Source organism: Chamaea fasciata, unplaced genomic scaffold, assembly GCF_029207755.1.
Source record: "Chamaea fasciata isolate MVZ Bird 193981 ecotype frontalis unplaced genomic scaffold, bChaFas1.0.hap1 SCAF_14, whole genome shotgun sequence".
Taxonomy (NCBI): Eukaryota; Metazoa; Chordata; class Aves; order Passeriformes; family Sylviidae; genus Chamaea; species Chamaea fasciata.
In genome coordinates this window covers 396,685-413,187 of record NW_027094099.1, presented here as the reverse complement: position 1 = coordinate 413,187, position 16,503 = coordinate 396,685, and the positions used below count along the sequence as shown (strand labels likewise).

Genomic DNA, 16,503 nt, shown 5'->3' with positions numbered 1-16,503 from the left:
TTCGGCATCCCTGGCATCAAGAGGAATCGTAGCTTTCTCCCCCTTTCAGGTTCAGGAGTTTACCTGGGTCATGGGATTCATCTCTGAAGTCCTCAGGCCTAAGAGCTCCTGATGATGTAAAGAAGGGTCTCCTTCCACCTCCTAACCAAAACACTGCTTTAGAGCCTCTGACCAGGCAGTTTCTATGTAATAGCAGCTTCTGGAGGGATAACAGTACAAAAAAACCAATTTCTTAGCTGGAAATATATGTAAAGAAAATACGAGAATCCCCTGAAGAATCTGATGTTTCCCATGGTTCAGCAACATGTGTCTGAAGCTGTATTGGAAAATGAGAGTGTAATGGAAGGAAGTCTCAGAGTTGAGAATGTGTAGATTCTCTAGGTTGGTTTGTTTTAATCTGAGTTAACAGCTGCAGTAAAAGAAAGTGACAAGGTCATGAGACTACTTTTATCCAAACCTATTTACATAGAAGATTTGAGCCTTCCTGTGGATTACTTTTCATTTTGTCTGGGAAGGTATTTTATTTTTTTAGGATATTGTTAGTTCTATTTTTCCTGTATGCACTGCATCACAGACCGACGTATTTGTTCATACTGAATTTCCTGTTCTGAGGAGCTTATTCTAATTTTTAAAATACTGTGTAAATATTGCATTCTCAAGAGAGATTTGACTTTTGGAATGGGATTCATTGAGGTTTAATGCCACAATAGGTTCACCAAAGTCTGACTGGGACTGAAACTAAACAAGCACTCTCTGTCAGGAGCCAGTGCCTGCCAGCGTGTGACAGACTTTGTGACATGGGACAAGGATGCAATTCCTGTTGCTGATCTCTCACCACAAAAAAAACCAGTTCCTGTTCATTAAGTTCAAGTGTGCCGTAACAGTCTTGGACACATTACCTATTCATTTACTGAAACAACGCTTTCTTACCTCTTTGTGAATTAGTCTCCAGCTCCATTCTGTGCCTCTCATTTTCTTCTGAGTTTTCAGCTGTAATGGTTGTCTTAAATGATGGCACTGGGCTGTGTGCAGCCAAAGGGCAGACAGGGCTGTGCAGCTTCACTGGGTAATCTAATACAGAGCGTGCAAGCACAGGAAGTGTCTTAATAGCAGATAACCAACCCTATATGGCAGTGGTAAACTGAACGAGCTTCTTACTATTGCAAGAACATATAAAAACATGCTTTCACCTAAAATAAATTGTCCGTTTGAAATCTAAAGCAGACATGTGGAAGAAATACCAACCCATTCATGTCACAATTTCGTTTGGTTTTGCGTATCTCCACTTTTTGTGCCAACTTTTGAGTTGAATGCATTCCAGAACTGAAATTCAAGGAAGCCCAAGGGTGTAATGATTTACACTTCCAGCTGCTCAGCAACTGTGAAAATGGAACACCTAGGAATCAAAGCAATAGCCACCTTGAAAATGATTGCCAGTGAGCAACTGAAGATGCTGGGTAACTGCAGTTTGCAGGGGCTTTGCTGTGAAGCCATGGAATCCTGATCCCAGAATACTGTCCTGGTACCTGGTATGGGAGCCTTCAGAAAATGCTGAATAACTTGCAAGGCCCCAAATGATTTTTATCTGTATTTAAGGCTTTCTTACTCTGTTCTTTTCCTTTTCTCCCCACCAAAGCCACCTCTTCATATCATAAAAGGAGGAAATGTAGGATTCCGGGCAGTTAAGTTTTATCCCTGGCTCTGCCATTGCTTGAGCAGGTGATCTGTACAAAGCCATAGAACACTTTCTTCTCTTTGCTCTCTCACGTGGGACCAGTGCTCACCTGACTTGTGACAAACATTGAGAACTTTCAGCCAGCTGTAAATTATCATCATCATCATCAACAACATGAGATTCGAAGTTACTGAGGAGGAATATCTTCTTTACTCCCTGGAAAACCTTTGAAGGCCGGATTCTTACGGCAATATGCACTCAGGTTTTGAAGCACATTTTTTACACATATTGTTTTTTTTTAACTGTCACATTATTATGCCTACTTAACGTACACAGCAGGCATTACCTTTGGCACCGTGATCCAGGCTTTGACCTGCTATGAGCTGAAGTTCATCCACTCTACACTGACTGATTTTCCTTCTCTCATCACTCCTTTCTCAACCCTTAATGACCCAGTGTAGGTTTAACCTCCTACAGACAGCCTTTGCCAGCTTTGTGCTGCTGTCAGGCAAATGAAGATGCAGTAAAGTCTGTTGTGTGATTTGCACTGCTGTCATTGAGGAATTTTTTTCCAGACCAGAAGAAAACACTGTTAATCATTAACCAGGGAAGATCTATGCAGTTGGCTGTTATCCCAGAAGCTGAACTGAACTGTAAATGATAATGACAGTTACTAGTTCAGAAAATGTGATCCCAGTAGTTTTATTTCACTCAAAATTGTTATCATTAAGAAGCTGCTTGTAGTTTAATGGAAGTATTGGCAGACTGAGCTGGCACTAGCGAAGTGTTCTGTTCTACAAGACTGGTTACGTTTTCCCCAGGAAATTGTTTTATAAATCATCCAGGAAGTTTCAGCTTATTTAAATGCCTGAGGGTGAACCATGCTGTAACAATATGTAATGGGGTTTGAGAGGAATATGGCATTAATAATACCTGGGAGCTGCCAGGTAAACAAGAGGGAAGCAACACATTAAGTGTTGGAAATGCAGTGTTTCTGAAAGAGATGTGGGCCTGTGCCCAGCCAACAGTTGATGTTGTGACCCCAATCCTACCAGATGCTGAAGTAAAGGAAGCTCCCTTATAGGGAATGTGCATCTCATTAGACTGTCCCAACGTACAGATTAATTAGTTCTTAAGGACTAATATTAGAGCTAGTGACTAATTGGCAAGAGATGCTTAGCAAAGAAACAGTGGAAGGGAATAATTTTTGTCAGTGTTTTTCAGAGCCTTTTAGCTGCTTCTTAGTAAAAAGCTGAATATTCAAAGGCCAAAATGACACTGATAAAAATAGAACTTTTTTCTAATAAATAGATTTCCAGTGAGGTGGATTTGGGTGGATTTTTGGGAGGAATCACGCCTCAAATGTTTTTGCATACAATGCGATGGATTTTTAGCTCCTAGATATTACCTGCGTGGGAGTTAAATTTTTAAGAGCTTGGATTTATATAGTCTCCAGACATTTCCTGAATTGTGAACAAGATATTTATAATTCTTTTAGCTGGAAAACATTAGTGCGAGTAAACTATTTGCATCACTATCTGCTTTCTCTCACAGTGCTCAGGCTCGTGTGCCAGGCTGCTATACAGCTTATCTTTTCCTGTTACCCAGATTGAGTAAACTCCTAGAGACAAAGTTCCTAGGGACCGTGGTGAATGTGAAATTTTCTCTCCTCCAGACACATACCACCAGCTTCCTTTAGTGTATTTCTGATTCGAATCTAGTAGCTATAATTAAGTTAGAGTATTCTTCTGGTAAAACAAAATCCAAAGAGTGTGCATCCAGAAAGTCTGTAGCCTCTCAAATGTTGCAAAAAGTTTTTCTTTCAGTGTGGGCAACAAAATTATGGAATTTACATATAAAAAGACACAATAATCTCTTCTCATTTCAGTCAGTCAAGAAACAGTTGATACTGTCATGACCTTGAACAGGTTGCTGCCTATAGACAACGGGGATTCAGCACACCCTCTTTAAATTGTCTCTCCCTGTCCTGCTGAGGTGCTTGAGAGCTCTTCTGAAGCCTGGTGGCAGTCGTAAGCCACGCTGCTTGCTTGTAGTAAAGAGCAAATAGAGGATCACAACCAGCATCTCTTTGGCCCAACAAGAAAAACAACTTTACCTGCCTGACTTGTCGTGGTTAGGACCCAAATACTGTGCCGTAACAGAAGTACCCTTGGGAAACACTTGGCTCTGCTCTACATCCAATAAATCGGGCTATTTATACTTGATTTAATCCAGTATTGAGCTTGGCCCCTGAGCTAACATTTTCAGAAGATGGAATTTTCTCCCATGAGATTTAAATCTTCTCAAAGCGAGAAAGAAAGAAAGTTGGTTTTTTGTCTGTTTGTTTTTTTCACACAGCACTTTCCTTTTTGTACTTTAAGGAAAGCTTTTAGCATAGTGACAAATGTGTTTGCATGTCTTAATCTTCTTCCTTCTTTTGCAGTACTTTCCACATAAGAATCTGAAGATGTTTCTACCAGTCCAGCCTTTCTGAATCTCAGGCACTCCCGGGGCTTTTGTCCTCTAATGAGGGCTTCTTAGAACTCAGCAGAAAGTACTGAAATAATTCTGGTCCACAAAGAGACAGAAGCATCATGTGATCTACAGGCTATTTGGAACAGACACATTTTTATCTTCACTGCTGGCCAAGCACTCTGGCAAAGATGGTTGGTTGTTGGATTGTGGTTTTTCTTTTTCTCCCCCTTTTTTTTAATAGTCTGAATCAGAATATTATTAAAGGTCTTTCCACAGAGGTTTTATATTTATGAATATTTAATACTGCTCTTAAAAGTGCAAAAAAAAAAAAAATGGATAGCTTTGGTGTGTTTTCCAAGAGTGTTTGAAAGAAAGCACGGGCCTTAAATAATGAGATGCCTCTATCACTGTGTTGTACAGCTGGGATCTTGCATGGAAAATACCTGAGGTGGAAGAGCTGCAGTCAAGATCAAGCTCCCAGTGTTGAAGACAACCAAAGCCCAGGTTTTCCTTTCAGCCATTGAAATGGCAACTGCTGGGTTTGGTGCTTACCTTCAACCGACATTTTATGGATTGTTGTGTCCTTATAAAACTTGAAATATTTGCCTTTTGTATATGATAATTGCCTACATGACTCATTTCTTCCCAAGATAAATGTTCAAACTGTCCTCATTCTCAAAGGGGCTCCTGCATTTTACTCATTCTATGGGCTGATAATGTGGTATGGAGGAACATGGTCGTCTGTAACTCATGAAGAAGTTGAACAAGCACAGACCTACTCTTAAGGACATGAAAAGATATTTTCCTTCGAAACAAGCTATGCAATCTCTCCCATAAAATGCATGAATGCAGTTCTATGTTTCTCTTTCCCCTACAGCTGGAAATCAGCTAGATCTCTTTGGGTTTTGTTTTTGTTTTTTACTTCCAGTATTGTTTAGGTACTGGGGCCTGAAGACAATCATATATGTATTAATTACTGTTCTAACAGTCAATAGAAGGGCTCTGTCACTTACATGGCTTCTGTATCAAAGTCATCACAATTAAAACTTTTGAAGCATTCTGTTGTGCTTTGTGAATTTTTAGGCTGACCACATACTAATTTCCTTTCTGATCGCTATTCCAATTACTATAAAGTTAAATCTTTCAATGGATGAAACGCGTTATATAGAAAACTGTTAGAGAACCTAACCCGTTTATCATTTCTGCAGGAACTGTGATGCTTATCTACCTCGGAAATTCTTCTGTGTGGTGAGCTTGCAGGGTAGCTTGCTGTTCAGATTTACACGCTATGAATAAAGAAGAAATATTTCCCTAGCAGTATGTGTGTACATTAAATTTTCAATGGAAATTTTGGATATTCAAGGTATAGATGTGTCTAAGATTGCACAGTGAAAATGACACTTGTATGTTAGTAATAACATTTATTTTTTATAATTTTATTATTAAATATCTTTTATTATCTTAGAGCTATCATGTTCAGTGATGTTTATAGCATTTTAGTGCTTCCTCCTTCTGATTTCTGTTTAGATAAAGGAATTAAAACCTGAATTCCCTTACCCAAGTTAAATTTAACAGAAATTAATCCTCGTATTCAGTTCTGATTGAGTAAAAAGAGATCTGAGCCTGTTTTTTATTTTGAGCAGATTAAGTTAGATGTGTCAGCTGATTGAAACTATTTGCAAGACATTGGCATTAAGGGAGACTATGTTAAAATTACTTCCTATTAATCGAAGTATCAGCCTAATTTTTTAAAGATTTGTTTTAAGGGAGACATTTAATCTTGGAAGCTTTATGAGGTGTCTAGGAGGATATGATTAGGATGTATTTGTAAAACACCGGCTTGCAAGGTTCAGGATCATATTATCCAGACAGAAAGGATCTGGTGCTGAAGACATAGGTCAGTTCCTTTTGGCATCAGCATTCTTCTATGTGTTAAGATTGTTAAATCTTAATCGAACTAAAATTCCTGTTTTCCTGACACTGTGTGTCATTCTTGGCTTATATCATACTCCCCTCTTAAAGGACAAGTAGCCTTGGAAGTGCTCAGTGTGTTGTTTCCCTGGGTCCTCCCTGACCTACATGTCACAACGCCCTTAGGAGACACTTGAGCTTGCAGCCAGATGTTTGACCTTGGAGTCATCCACCTGAGCTGAGCAACAAAGAGAAAAAGAAATTAGGAGCACATCGTGGAGAAATATTCCTGTCAAAAAAGATGACTTCTTGCAAAATACCGCAGATACAAATGTGTGCAGCTGTCCTAACTGCCTTTGATTTTTTTTTTTGACTCACATTCATGTCCTGTAACAAAAACCAGAGCAACGCTGTGTGTCCCTGGCGTTTGACAGAGGTCCCTGCACTCAATGCTCCAGCGCTGCCTGTGGTGGGTGAGTATTACCAGCACCTGAAGGCGGAGGTGAGGGATAGATTTCGAAGGGCTTTGTACTTGTGCCTCCACAATTGGCTGTAGCTGGATGTCTTGCGACTGGCACTTTTCTTACAGCAAGACTGTTGAGTGAGTAGTTCAGTGTGATGCAAATTTAATCCTGCCACGAGGTATCAAACCTGCTGGCCTTTGGCAATTGTCTTACTGGCACAATCTAACAGATTTTCTAGCAAGAATTTCTTCAACCAGCCTTACTCTAAATAAACTATTAGGCCATGTGGAAAGAAACGGAAACAGTAAAAGAGGTTTAGATTTAAAGCAGTTTTGGATTTGGCCCAAAAGCAAGAGGACATGTGTTTTGAATTGCAGAAAAGTGTTAAATATAAACAGACATTACTATATTCCTTCAAAAATGGACAAAGAAACATGAAAACCGTTACCTAAAGCATCTATCAAAACAATTGCGTGTGTGATCTCTCATTTATATACAGTTAAAGCATCTTGAGGACAAAAAAAGAGTTGTGAAAATAAATAAAACAGTATCAGAAAGTAAGAAATAACTTGGGTTTTTAAAATTGATCATTATTTTAAGGAAATACTGTAAGCCAAGATTCGCAATAGCCTGCAGGCCAAAATCTGATTTGCATTACTTCCACATTAATCTCCAGTAACTGCTAACTTCAGTGGAATTAACTCATGTCTGTAATTGGATCTGTGTTGGGGAAAGTACTTGAGGTTTTGCTGCAGTTCTCTGTGCCCTCTCATGCCCTTTTAATGCAATCTTAAAATGCTGAATGCTCTTTTCTTAACCAATAACCACACTCTTCTCTTTGTCAACAGGCCCACTGTTGGAATCTCTTGCAATTTCTTGCAGTCACAGAGGAACAGTCTCCTTTCCTTTTCTCCCCAGGGCTAATTTTTTATCTTTTTGCATGTGAGAGGCACTTACGATGAAACCTCACAAGGTGGCACCACACCACCATAGCGAGTCCTAACTTCATAACTTCATTTAACAGTTTAAATATCCCTGAAATACAAGATACTCTACAGAATCTGTGATGCCGCAAACAAAAATATGAAACTGTGGTTAATTACTGATTTTAAAACTGTACATAATTGCAGAGAAAATTTTGTGTTTCTCAACAGCATATCAATAAAAATATGTTTTAATAAAGTCCCTGAAAACTGAAATGTGCTTTAAAAATTAAAAGGGGATTTTCTGGCTGAAACTGTAAAAACTCGTATTCTAGACACTTGAATAGGTTAAGATTATATTCTAAAGTAACAGAATATAAAGTAGAGTAGAATTTTTGTTGTGGATGGGAAACATTATGCTTGTCAGCTCAGAATCCCCAGTAAATCAATTTGGGCTGAAATAACAGCAAGATTAAGAAGATTTTATAATGTTATTGCCCAATACACCTCATCTGGGACAGACAATGGAGTGAAATTTGATGAGGAAGACATTATAGATAATAAAATTACAATTGTTCATGTCCTCAGGAAGATGTGTGTCTGAGACAGAAGTACAGAACAGATGTTCTCCTCTTTTGTCTGTATCATTTTGCAATTTTGGGTCTCTTGTAGGGATGTTACTGACACTGAGTGACTATCGCATTCTCTTTGAATTCTACCAAGAGCAGTCTCCTCTTTTTTCCCCACCAAAGAGCATCAGCATTTCAGATACCGGTGCCTTTATTTACCCGTAAGTGCTGCCATTTTTGTCCGTGAGACATTTTACAATCTGAACTCCAAGTCAAATTCCCCAACTCCCCTTTCCCTTTGAGTGCCTCGCGTTGGCAAGAGCAGCGAGAAGCCCAGGCGTGCCAGCGCCGGGCACTCCGCAGTTGCAATGCAGATGAGTCCTTCCCTCCGCCCTTTCCCCGGCAGGAGCCGCTCAGAGCCCGGTATTTTCACGCACAAAGGCGCGGGCGCCGCCGTACCCGTGCTGCAGGTACCGCGGCTGCCGGGTGCGCGCTGGCGAGCCCTGCAGCGCAAGGCACCGTCCGTCCCCGGCTCTCCGGCTCCTGCGCGGCCACTTTGGGGCCAGATGTGCCTGCAAACACGGGGCGGAGTGGTTTAACTCCGCTGGAGAGGGCTGTGGGCGCCACGCCAGCCTCCTCCTTTTCTCGCTGGAACTTTTCTCCGCTGAAATCAGTGGCTGCTTGCCAGGAGCGAGGCGACTCGTTGCTGTGGGGCTTAATCACAGTTCGGGCGATTCAATAGGGATCAAGCTTGCCCCGTGCTCTGCGCCCTGACGAGCTCTTGGAATCGGCAGCTGCTGGTTGAAGGGGTGGTAAGTGAAGACTTTGGTCTGGTGCCTCATGTAGAGCCCTGAGCAAGCAGGTACCAGGTGGCTCTGTTTACTTGATGGAAATGGTTTACGGTTTAGTCTGGGAAAGTATTCATCTGTCCAGAAGGCAGGCAGAGCTTTTCCGTAGGCCTCTCATCCCCTCGGTTATGGGTGTTATGGTCTGTTCCTCACATCACCCTGGACACAGCATTTCACAGAGAGTGAAATCCTGCTGATCGTCAGTAACCTTTAATTAGCAATGTAATATTCACGGTTACTTCAATGGCACTTGGCAATAAATTGATATTCACCAGATTTCCCCCCATCCCAGCCGAAAGGAAATGATCTCCTACTTATACATCTGCTTATAGAATCAGAGAATCACAGAAGATGCTGAGTTGACCCCTCAGGACGGCCGAGTCCAGCTCCTGGCCCTGCACAGGACACCCCGAGAGTCGCTCCGGGTGCCTGAGAGTGTGGTCCAGACTCTTCTGCAACTTCGTCTGGTTTGGTGCTCTGAGCGGAAAAAGAATATTGGTATTTTGGGTTTTATGAAAATAATGATGCTTTTTTTTCTTTATACAGATAAAAAGTTCTGCATTCGGAATGCTGTGGATTCAGAAAGAATTCCTCCTAGAAGAAATTTGAAACTAAAAGACCGTTCCTGTTCTGCCTAAACAATTAGGTTAATTGACGTGTATATTCACAGAAATAAATTCAATTCCAGGAAATTCAGTGAGGCCTTTCATATGTTTAAAATGTTTCATCTCTTTTATGGCCATTTTAATGACTATTGTTCTTCTAATGTTAGAACCAAATATGATAAGGAAGTATAGAAAAATTTCCTATTGTAATTTCACACATCCTCATAATGACAGTAGCATTAGAATTTGCATTCACAAATCCCTCTTACTACACATCTTTAAATTTTGGCTTTCTGCAGAATTTGCTTGCAAATATTCCTAGTGGAATGACTTAGTCCCAGGTGACTAATTATCAGTATTTTTTCCATTTCCAGTTATCTCCTCACACTGAAAAAGCCGAGGGAATAATTGATGTCCAGAGATGTTAATGTGTTTTGAGGTATTTTCATTCCAAGAAACTCACCAAGTTAAACAGCTGGTTGTTAATGCCATACGCTTGGCCTGGCTGGCTTCGAGGAGGAGGGCTTTTTCTCACTGTGATAATTCTGTAGCAGGCAGAGATCCTTAGGGGCCAGATCTCCACAGGACTCCTACTCACTTCAGTAGGCAGCCTTCAGATCAGGTCCTTAAATATTATATTGCTTGATTCAAGCACGGAATGCATAGACAAAAAATCAAAACCTGCAGATAATAAATTATTCTGTTTCTGAAGAAATAATAATACACAGGCAGAGATGGAAAACAGATTTAAATGCCAGTATTTTTACTCTCTCATTCTTTTTGAGACAGTAGGTAAAATGGAAGGAAACATTAAAACTTTGTATGACAGGTAAGTGAAGATGAATTGTAACTATCTCTAGTACGTCCCTTCGATTTTGAAGAGCTTATTAAAACGTGAATAGCTAATCTGAGAGTACTGAAAAATGCAAAACCCTTCCTTAGCCATTTCATCTGTATCTGACACATTTTGTTTGAAAGTCTAGGCTTTACTGCATGAGACAAAGCACATTGGAGTTCTCATAAAGAACACAATTTATTGAACTCACTCTATTTTTGTTTTCTGTAAAACTGTACAGAACTCAGCTAACATTGCCTCTCATTTGCTTGCTTGAAATGAGGACATTGTGTACACGAAGAGGCTGCAGACTTCCCACTAATGCCACTGCCCTTGGTACGATGAGTAAGCATTTGACAGAACAAGTTCTGGTAAAGACAGAGGAAATACTTTAAACAGTATCTTCATATCTTGACCAAACTCTTTCTGGGAAGAAACCTGAGATTTTTTATATCCGTTTGAAAATATCAACGTGTCCTTTGAAGGTTCACTCTTATCTTTATCTTCAGCAGAGATGGGGTAGAACGTCCATGTTTCTGCAGTCCCTCTGTTGTATTCTGGAGAATAACAATGCAGGGAAAATTGAGCCTGTTATCTGAGAACATAGCAAAAACCTTGACTCAGTAAAATGGAGCTGAGGGGGTTATGAATGCTGATGAAACACAGGAATCTTGATTCAGTGACCTGAATCTGGAGCTCTACAAAGCCTTCTACCTTTCCTTATCCTGTTAATCTAAGATTTAAAGCAGGTGGAATTATTTGATTGATGTCTGATCCAATAATCTACAAATGTGATTCTTCGTGGCCTTTTATTCTTTTTTATATTTCACCAAAAAGGGGGAAAATTAAGGCTTTGCCAAAGGAAAGAGAGTCAAGGGCATCTCCCTGGACATGTAATGATTTATTCTGCCCCCCAGGCAGGATCTTCAATCACCTCCACACACACAACTGCTGAGGCAGACAATTTCTAAACTTTTTTATCTTGGAAGGCCGTTATCAGGGCAGGAGGAAAAGACAATCCCTGCAATAATTTCAAATCAAGATTCATAGGTGATTTCATTTTTGTGAACAGGATTTCCTTTCTATTTAAGACCATCCTTCTTTTTTTATATGTTTCTACTAACAGTAACACTGGAGCAGTGTTGCTGTCTGCCTGTATTAACTTTTTTTTTTTTCCTGTTTGAACTCATAAAACAATTTATATCCTTTCCTGAATGATTTTTGTTTGCTCACAATAGAAGTTTCGGGGGTGGTTGTCAGCTGTGATTTATAATTGTCTGTGAAGCATAGCAGGATTTGTGATTTGTCTGGTTTGCATCTTTCATCTATGAGCATAATGCAGTGCTAAAAAAAATTTGTTTAAACCAAAAGAAATTGTATTCAAATGCTAGTACCACTGAGAATGGAATTTTGGCCTCATGTTTCTTTGAATGCACGTGGTCAGTGAAAGCAAATTAAGAGGATGGAAATAGCTACATGTTCTTCTGGAATACTCCCACTACTTTGGGATCTGGAGGACAGAAATTCCTCCTCATTGTATTTCTGTCTTCAAGCCAGTTGAAATGCAAAAGTGCAGAGTACTAGTAGATTTTTTTTTATACAGAGCTTTTCCAAGGTTCACAAGATACAAGATATTTTGGTCAAAATTTTAGATAGATTATGAAAGACAAGCCCAAACTGCTGTGTCACCAACTATTTTTTCCCATGGGTATGTGGTTGCAGAGGTTTTTATTCTGAAGGGTAGTATTTTGTCCATCACTGAACTAGGAACAAGATGCATAGTTTCTACCCAGAGCCTAGACACTATGAGAAAGAGCCTTTTCTTGGTTAAAAACTTATTCCACTTGAAGTAGGATCATTTTGTCTGCTTTAAGATTAGTGTAATTATGTTTGCCCCCCAAAATGGTCTTTTTGGGACGTTGTTTCTGTTCTTCTTTTACTTAAGCTTGTTTATTCAGCTGTAACTGCCAATGTCTAATAGTACCTCGAGGATGTCTGAACAGAGAAATAACAACCATCAGACCGTACCTTGGTGTAAAATACTAGCAGAAAGCCTTGGTGCTGAGGGTATCCTCAGCCCCAGCAGTACGGCCACAGCAGCACAACCCTGTACTTAGGTACACAATTACCCTGCCAAAGTATTGTGCCAGAACTACCCGGCCAGAGCTGGTTCTGCTGCTGTGTCAGGCTGTATTGTTCAGTGGATCCCTTCGGTTTTTTTCTTAACAGATGTTTCTTGTCTCTTGATCAACTTGGTGCTAGAGCCCTCGACAAGAACTGCCCCTATCCTACCCTTTTTCCTCAGGTAAATCTATCACTCCTTCATGAATTGTGTCTCATTTGGGACTGAAGAGTCTGAATTGACACTCAGTGCAGTGACAGTAAATAAGCCTTCTTAGTTATCCTCATTACTCCTTTCAGTCCTTCCATTAGCCTTCTCCCCACACCGTTCTGTCAGCCCTCTCTCCTTTCTGCTTCCTTTGCAGGATACAATACTTGAGCTACTCCTTTTCTCCCCAAAGGCCCTGCTACTGTGTGTAGATGTTACATGCAGGAAATAACCGGGTTATGTCAGTACACAGCAGTCGTGTGACTGGGGAGCAGTTCTGGTAAATGCTTGAAGTTAACTCGATGAAACCCTCAAAAGATTCCAAACAAAAGTGATTGCTGGAGATGTTAATTGCTTTGATTAGGGTATCTATTCCCTCACCTTTGTGAAGACTTCCTCAGTGCCCCAAAAGGCAATAGGATGCAGTGCTGGTGGTGTAAACTGACATTTCTCAGGCTGAGCACACATGGAAAGCATTTTCTGACAAGTACAATTGCAAATTCGGCATTTATAATTTGGTAACATTGGATACAGGAGGGAATTGTCTAGATATGAGGGGATAATTTTCTCCTCATCTTTTCTTAGCAGTACTATTCAGTATCTGCCTCAGTGGGACAGGACTTGGGGTTAGTTTGGCTCCAGATCTAAATGTTGTGACTTACTCTCGAATCTGTATTTCCTCAGTTGTCCATGTGCTTCCTGTCTTTCTGCAAACCCAAAACCAGGAATTCCAAAACAGAAAACCATGGGAAAAGCTGCTCTGGTAATGTTTGTCTTAAGCAGAAACAAATAGCAATAGAGATTTCCTGCAAAATAATTTTCATGTGACAAATGTAGCCTGGATTCTAGACCAAACAGTCTGGGTAAATCTCTCTATTTTTAGTCCAGATTATATCTGTTATAGCTTTTTCTTTTTGTAAAAAATACATGTCTTTCAGTTAACCATCTGTAGAGCTTTTTGATCCCATTCATATTCAACAAATACAATTACCCTTTACTAGAATCTAGTAATTGAATATTGGATATTGAAAATATAATTGAATACTAGAATGCTTGAAAAGTGATGAACAGACTTGTTATACAGTTAAGAATTCAAAAATTAAAAGGATTTGAAGAAAGCTTATTCGCAAAGAACTGGTGTGAATGTTTGATGTAACTTTTAGCCAATACCTGTAATTTTGTTAAGCAGTTCATTGTCTACACCAAAAGAAAAGCTCTAGTCCGAAGCATTTAGGCTGGAATTCATCCTGCTGAAGTTCAAACACTGCAATGATTTGCTCTCCATCATTATCTGCTGCTTTCCCATTGACACTAGATGGAAACTGGAGGGAATGGATTTCTCACTCGCAACATACCTTCCATCTGTGGATTATACTGAACTTGCCACTGCAGCTTTAAGCCTCAGTTAGACATCTAAAGACAGGGGAAAGGAATCAGCTTTCAGTGAAATGGACATTCGAAGTGAAGATAAAATGGTAAGAAATAAGAAGAGCATGTCTGGACAAGAATTACAACAGTGGGTGCTGGTGACACTGGGGATTGTGTGTAAACTGTAGCTGTGAGTACAGAATCACTCACTGAGGCACACACATTGTCTGGGCTTGTTCCTAGCCGCAGTTCCTGGGAAAAAAACAACTGGAACGGGACAGTGAAGGTTTCTCAATATTCCCATGACTGCAATTATCTGACATCAGCATTAAGCCTTAGCTATGAGCTGTTCTGTCTTTGAAGAGGTTTCTATTACAGTGTAAATGGAGGGAGGGAAGTGGTCCTCAAGCACTGTCCGTGGAAAGAAGGAAATTTGGGAGCTACTGAAGAAATGCAGTTTCATGGCTCCTGTTAAAACAATGGAAGGGTGTAAGCCAGGCTACAGTGTGCCAAGAAATGAGTTAAAAAGTGAGGAAAAAGGCCACAGTGTGATTGACAGGTGAGAAAACTGGCCGGGCCTCTGAAATGTGCTGAAAGTAAGCACAACTTAGACCCTAATGGGCTGTATAACTCCTATTTAGCAGTTGTAATCAGATGTAAATTTAGGTGATCACAGAATCTTTCTTTTTACCGGACACGTCTGTAAGTTCCCATTGTATGTATATATTTGGTTCTCCAAAGGAATGAAGTGTGACATGGAAGCATATCCATTTATGTAACAATATAAAGAAAAAAAATCTATATAAATGGAAGTAAGTTACACTGTATGCAGCTGAAATAATTGTGTCATTATCTTTGGTTATATCTCTTACCGTTAATCATTTGTCTCTACAACAGTACTTGAAATCCTGCTTTTCTTCATCAGCATCCCTGCCAAGTCCTGTAGCAGTTCTCCAGCCAGTTGGGACCCACGTGGATGCTGACAGGCCAAGGACTGTGTGCCTATGGATTGCTCCGCTCCTTGCCACAGTTAAGTAATTCCTGCTTTTCTATTCATAAGGGCTCTAGTTTGACTCTTTCTCTTCTACACCACTACCAACTTGCCTGGATATCTTCACAAGTCAGATTACAGATGTCCAGCTAGAAATCAGTGCTGCCATTCACTGAATTGTGTAATTGTTGCTTTTTCATAGTGAAGACTTCTTGCTAAAATGCAGTGCAATAACAGCAAAAAAAGTAAACCCATGTATTGATGTTGTCATATACTCAACTGGTGTTAGAAGAGACAGTTAACTGAAGCTAAATAAGATCTTTCCTACTGAATCAGAAAGTGCAGCTAAGCTTCCCTGCTTAGCCACAGCTTGTATCCCTTTTCCATTTTGAGAGGGGAACACAAATGGTGAATGAGCAAGAGGAAGGGAGCACCATCTAGTGCTTAAAGAATAATGCTGGAGAATGAGACATTGCTAGCAGTTAGAACAGCCCATGTAATTCTTTGACTTGTTTGCACAGAAGGAATGAGTATATTCTGGAAATAGAATACTGTGAGGTTCTCCATGGACCTTGTGGTGACTGAGAGGCAGGGGGATATAAACTGACATGTCAGACTGCATCAGAAACAGTCATTTAGAAAAATACTTTGCTTGTTTGTTGGCTAAAGAAAAAGCTTAGGAAAGTTTTTCTCATTCTCCACCTCCAAGTAATTTAAATAAGAGTAGGCCAAAACCATTCAGCCTTTGAAATAATGTGTGATACATTATGCAATTACTGTAGGCAGGCTGTAGCAGGGTGGCAGTACTTACCTTGGCAGTGACAGTCATAGATAACATTTTGCAGGAACCTGCAAAATGTTTGCTGAAACGGAGTGAAAGTAACAGTTCAGCCCACATCTCAGCATGCAGGTTTGGGCTGACACTATGTGGGAGAGGAATGAAGAGAGACAGTTGTCTGTAGTTCCATTGTTCTGGAAAGAAAAGACCAATGGATGTTCTGTGGGAGCTCTGAAAAACTCTGGGCTTCATCTCTAATGGAATCCCTATTTGTCAGAAGATATCAGACAAGAGACAAAGTCATTTTTACTTTCTGTGATGCCCAAAAGATAGGCTGGAAATAAATCCCCATAGACCAATGTCTCTAGAGCAGGTTTTTGTTTATTGCAGTGCTGGGGGTGAGGAGGAAATCTCCACCTAACTCACCCACCCTTGCCAAGTGCAGTGCTCTATTTATACAGTAAGTGTTGCTTAGCGTTACTGTGTCACTACAACATCATCACATGCCCACTGGAACGAATTTACAGAGAATGAGCTCATGGTTCTTTCGCACTGTGCTTGCACCTCCCCATTTTGGGGGTCATTGGGGGTCTTTGATGAAGGCTTCCAAGGTCTTCTTTGCATCTGAGCTTTTCAACTTTGTCTTCAGAGCATGTGCAGTTACGGTGTTCCTTGGCCTGTCTGGTCTTAACTGGCCGAAATTCTTTGTTTTGTGGCTCACTGGCTTTGCAT

General features: G+C 40.3%; 1 protein-coding gene across 5 annotated transcripts in view; it reads left to right on the top strand.

The window, feature by feature from the left end:
* Positions 1-5,614, top strand: part of CIB2 (calcium and integrin binding family member 2) — a 36,281-nt gene extending 30,667 nt beyond the window's left edge. For 4 of the 5 annotated variants that reach the window (XM_066196788.1, XM_066196789.1, XM_066196786.1 and 1 more), the window contains exon 6: positions 4,119-5,614. In XM_066196788.1, coding sequence (XP_066052885.1) covers positions 4,119-4,140 — 22 coding nt within the window. In that variant the 3' untranslated portion in view covers positions 4,141-5,614. The remainder of the gene's footprint in view (positions 1-4,118) is intronic. The other variant, XR_010723094.1, reaches the window with a different exon arrangement.
* The last annotated feature ends 10,889 nt before the right edge of the window (positions 5,615-16,503 follow it).